The sequence below is a fragment of the Solanum tuberosum genome, unplaced genomic scaffold (assembly GCF_000226075.1).
Source record: "Solanum tuberosum cultivar DM 1-3 516 R44 unplaced genomic scaffold, SolTub_3.0 contig00119, whole genome shotgun sequence".
NCBI lineage: Eukaryota > Viridiplantae > Streptophyta > Magnoliopsida > Solanales > Solanaceae > Solanum > Solanum tuberosum.
The window spans coordinates 1-4,914 of record NW_006240514.1 but is presented as its reverse complement, the minus strand read 5'-3'; the positions used below and the strand labels follow the sequence as shown (position 1 = coordinate 4,914).

The 4,914-nt window shown below is 35.0% G+C and overlaps 1 protein-coding gene across 1 annotated transcript; it reads left to right on the top strand.

Moving 5' to 3' along the window:
* The first annotated feature begins 2,496 nt into the window (after window positions 1-2,496).
* On the top strand, window positions 2,497-2,958 carry LOC102603058 (agamous-like MADS-box protein AGL62). The gene has a single exon (XM_006367977.2). It carries the CDS (start codon window positions 2,497-2,499, stop codon window positions 2,956-2,958), a length of 462 nt encoding a protein of 153 aa, XP_006368039.2.
* The last annotated feature ends 1,956 nt before the right edge of the window (window positions 2,959-4,914 follow it).

Genomic DNA, 4,914 nt, shown 5'->3' with positions numbered 1-4,914 from the left:
TTACTTGTTTGTAGACCTAGAATCAACCGAAAGAATTTGATAATGGAAAAATCAAGTTTCTTAAGAGGATTCAAGCTTGGTTTCGAGGTAGGTGATGATTTGATTTCATGTATGTTAGTATTTGCTTCATTGTAATGCATGTGAGTATGTGAATGTTGCACAATAGATCACATCTAATGCCAATGAGTATGAATGAATGATTATAAGCCATGAATCAAAACTTGATTGTATGATTATGAGAATGTACATTGTGATTGTGATTGTGGCATATTGAATGGATCGGGTTTCACAATCCGACACACTAACTGGGATCGGATGTCACGTACCGACATACATATTGGAACGGGTGTCACGTTTTGACACACGAACTTGGATAGGGTGTCACGATCTGGAACACTAACAGTTTGTGTATGGGATCCATGAGAGGATCATTGACTTGTCATATATCTGTATTATTGAGAATGTGGAATGGTACATTGCTCCTAAAAAGATAATTGATATTGTATATGTTCGATATATGCGTGTTTACTATGACGTGACTACTTATATATGTTTCAGTTACTGTAATAGACGTCTGATCCTACCAGTATGCTGTGGTTGTGTACTGATACTGCACTTGCTCTTTGTTTGTTGAGTACAGGGGATCTTCAGGCGGCTAATGACAGACCTCGTTTAGGAGATTAGTGAGAAAGATTGGATTCGAGGGTGAGCCAATTCTTTCAACTTGCCATGGGTCCTCTATGTGTTAGTCCACTCTTTTCGGACTCGGACTTTCTAGTTAGACTTACTCATATGTTTAGTTAGGATTGTACCCATTTTCCTTCGAATTGTTGAACTTTAGATGTTTTGGTACATTGACTTTCAGTTTCTAGGGGTGTTTTCCACAATGTTTTTGTGATGATTCGTTAGACTTTCGGAGTTTATGGGACTCCACATTATTTCTGCATTTAAACCTGCTTTCGAATCGTTAAATGACTAGTTTTTGGGTTAGCTGATTAGTATTAATGGTTCTCCCACTAGAGGGTTAGTGTGGGTGCTAATCACGACGGTCTGGGTGGTGGCAATATATCAATTCACTGAATATACGAGTATGTAATATAGTTGAATAACGAATAACTGAACTAAAAGTTTGAAGGTAATTCAACTTAAATATAGTATAAATCATGATGAAATATGATTTAAGCTCTTACCGTAAGGATGCAAGAATAGTGAATCCTAAACAGAAATATATGTATAAAAAAATAGTGTAGAGCTTCTCTAATCGACGACCATCACTATAAGCCTCGTGATGATACATAGTATCACCCATACCAACAAAACTATCCTATACCATGTGAGGGTATAAAACAAATTCAACTCATCGATCTACTATAAGGTTTGTTCAAAGGCAGTGAGGAGTCGCCCAAAGGTCAGGGTGATCCTTACCTACGCTGGCTACGTGGTTTATGAGGAATGTGACGTGTTTTAAATCTTTCCCATATCGGTGCTCAATACTACGCCAAAAATATCTAATTCAATGCTCAAGTAACAATTCTCTCTCTATGTTGTGATAAGTTCTTGAAAAGGCCCCTTAAAGAGGTAACTGCTAAAGTAAAAGTACTCTCTCTAGATTTTTCGATGTGTAAAGTTTTGTGTGTATATTTCTTTTACATGTAGAAATTATTAATGAAAGAAACATGTTACGAAAGTAATATAAATTGTTCAACATATAGATGTCTACAGATAAAAAGAAGAAGCGTCACTGAAAAAAGTTAGTAACTACACAAATAAATGACAAAAAAATAATGAAAAAGACATATGGATGAGTTTCACTAAAGTTATTGCAGGCCGCAAAGTTAAATTGCATTAGGATTTTCTATTACTATATTCTTTCACTTGTCATATGTTACAAGTATATTTTATGAGTTTAGCAAAGCGATAGAACACACACAACTAACTTAAAATTTTAAATAGAGGTGGTTAGAGTATTTTGTTTGTGAAATATGAGTTAGACAGTAAGTATTTTCATAATAGTGGAATGTCTTTATTAAGCATGACTTTATTAGGAAATATACATAATTGAACAAGAGCAAATTTAGAAAATATACAAACACAATAAAAAAAATATTTACCTCAAAAATTATCATCAATTTACATATTAACTTATGTTACAAAAGAATGACACAATAATTTTTTTTCAATAATCCAATAACACAAATCTAACTAAAAAATATGCCATTTGTAGTTACTATCTTTACACGTTGACTAACAATACAATGAACCAAAAAGAGAAATTTAATTAATATGAAATGAGTTTTGTTCAAATCTACCAAATAAGGAAACATCATAAATATATTTACTTTTTTTGTCATTTGAGTTCATTTTCAACTGATACTATGATGATTTTATCGCTATAAATACAACTTTAGAAGAGAAACACAACATCACATTTTCTTACATTCTCAAAACAAAAGCTTAGCCATGAGAAGACCTAATAATGGCCGAAGAAGAGTTGAAATGGCGAGGATGCAAAATCAAAGCAATTTACAAGTAACATTCTCAAAACGACGCGATGGAGTCTTTAAAAAGGCAACTGAGCTCTCCACTTTGTGTGGTGCTGATGTTGTCGTTGTAGTTTTTTCTCCTAGCAATAAACCATATTCATGTGGACATCCTTCCGTTGAATTTATTATTAATAGATTTTTGGGAGAAAATCCTCCGACTGATACTGATGCTCCTAACCCCATCGTTATTGTTCATCAAAATGCAAATACTGATGAGATCAATAGGAAGCTAAACAGATTGGAGATTTCACTCGAAAGAGAAAAAAAATACGGACAAGCACTTCAAGCATCGAGGAAAGAACCTCCAATTGAAAAACTCAGTTCCTTTGACCTTAAAAATCTATGCAAGGCCTTGGAAGCTGCAGATGAAGAAATTGAAAGAGTAGGGAGAATAAAAAAGGAGCGTGGTTTTTGAATTTTCCATATCAAACCATTGGAAGTGCCTTTGCTCCTCTAAGAGTTATAGAACATTCTTCGTCTGATTCCGAAGAAGGGCCATCTGGATCCAATGAATAGAATTTTCTTTCCTTAATTAAAATTATTCACTTAATTAGATACTTATAGGGTTAAGTTTGTCATATTAATGATTATGTTTATTCTATCTTTGATTTTAATTTATCTTTCAGTATGTTTATCATGGAATGAAATGTCTCTTAATTTAGTACTTTCTTCGTTTCAATTTCTGTTCTTGTTTTTTTTTTGTCCTTCTAAAAAGGAATGTCTTTTTCTCCTTTTTGGTAACACTTAGTTTGTAGTTGTCACTTTCCATGTTTAAGAATAAAGAGAACCTTGATGCATTTTGACATATCTTCAATTTAAGATTAAAATATTCAAAAATCTTCTTTATTTTCATTAATTATGTGCCAAGAAAAAATTATGAATTTGATCACACGAGTAGATAGCTAAGACTTTAAGGAACCCTTACGACTTTACGGAAATGAATTCGGGCGAATAGACCTCCCGAAACAGACCTCAGTATGAACGGGTAGTTTCTGACTCTCATGGGTTGAAGGTGTGTTGTGAAATGGGGGTTTGGAACTCCACTTACGACTCTCTATTTTCGTGCAAGCTGCCAGGGCGAGGCCGCTGTGGCGGGTTGTGTCCCTCTACTGTGGTCCAGTCACAACTTAAGTCAGAATTAAACTCCAAAAACATCATTATTCTGCCAACATCGTTCTTAAGGGATAGAAGATGACCCCAGGCGATTTCTTGGCAGTTTTCCACTACTTTAGGTGCAAAAGGTAAGGTTCTTACTCCCCTAATCCATTTTTCGATCCGCAGAACTTAGATTCTTGGTTATTAATCATTGGGGAGGGTTTTTGGACTGAATTGGTTGGTGGGAAAAAGCCCTAGCTGCACCTTAGGATCATGGGTTTGGTCTTGGGTTATTGGGTTTCTTATAATCCGGGTAAACTAGACCTTAATTATTGATCCTTGCGTTATATTACTTGTTTGTAGACCTAGAATCAACCGAAAGAATGTGATAAGGGAAAAATGAAGTTTCTTCAGAGGATTCAAGCTTGGTTTCGAGGTAGGTGATGATTTGATTTCATGTATGTTACTATTTGCCATGGGTCCTCTATGTGTTAGTCCACTCTTTTCGGACTCGGACTTCCTAGTTAGACTTACTCATATGTTTAGTTTGGGTTGTACCCATTTTCCATCGACTTGTTGAACTTTAGATATTTTGGTACATTGACTTTCAGTTTTTAGGGGTGTTTTCCACAATGTTTTTGTGATGATTCGTTAGACTTTCGGAGTTTATGGGAACTCCACACTATATCTGCATTTAAACTTGCTTTCAAATCGTTAAATGACTAGTTTTTGGGTTAGCTAATTAGTATTAATGGTTCTCCCACCGGAGGGTTTGTGTGGGTTCTAATCACGACGGTCTGGGTCGTGGCAATATATCAATTCATTGAATATACGAGTATGTAATATAGTTGAATAACGAATAACTGAACTAAAAGTTTGAAGGTAATTCAATTGAAATATAGTATAAATGATGATGAAATATGATTTAAGCTCTTACCGTAAGGATGCAAGAATAGTAAATCCTAAACAGAAATATACATATACATAAAAAATTAGTGTAGAGCTTCTTTAATCGACGACCATCACTATAAGCCTCGTGATGATACATAGTCTCACCCATACCACCAGAACTATCCTATACCATGTATCCTATACCATGTGAGGGTATAAAACAAATTCAACTCATCGATCTACTATAAGGTTTGTTCAAAGGCAGTGAGGAGTCGCCCAAAAGTCAGTGTGATCCTTACCTACGCTGGCTACGTGGTTTATGGGGAATGTGACGTGTTTGAAATCTTCCCCATATCGGTGCTCAATACTACGCCAAAAATATCTA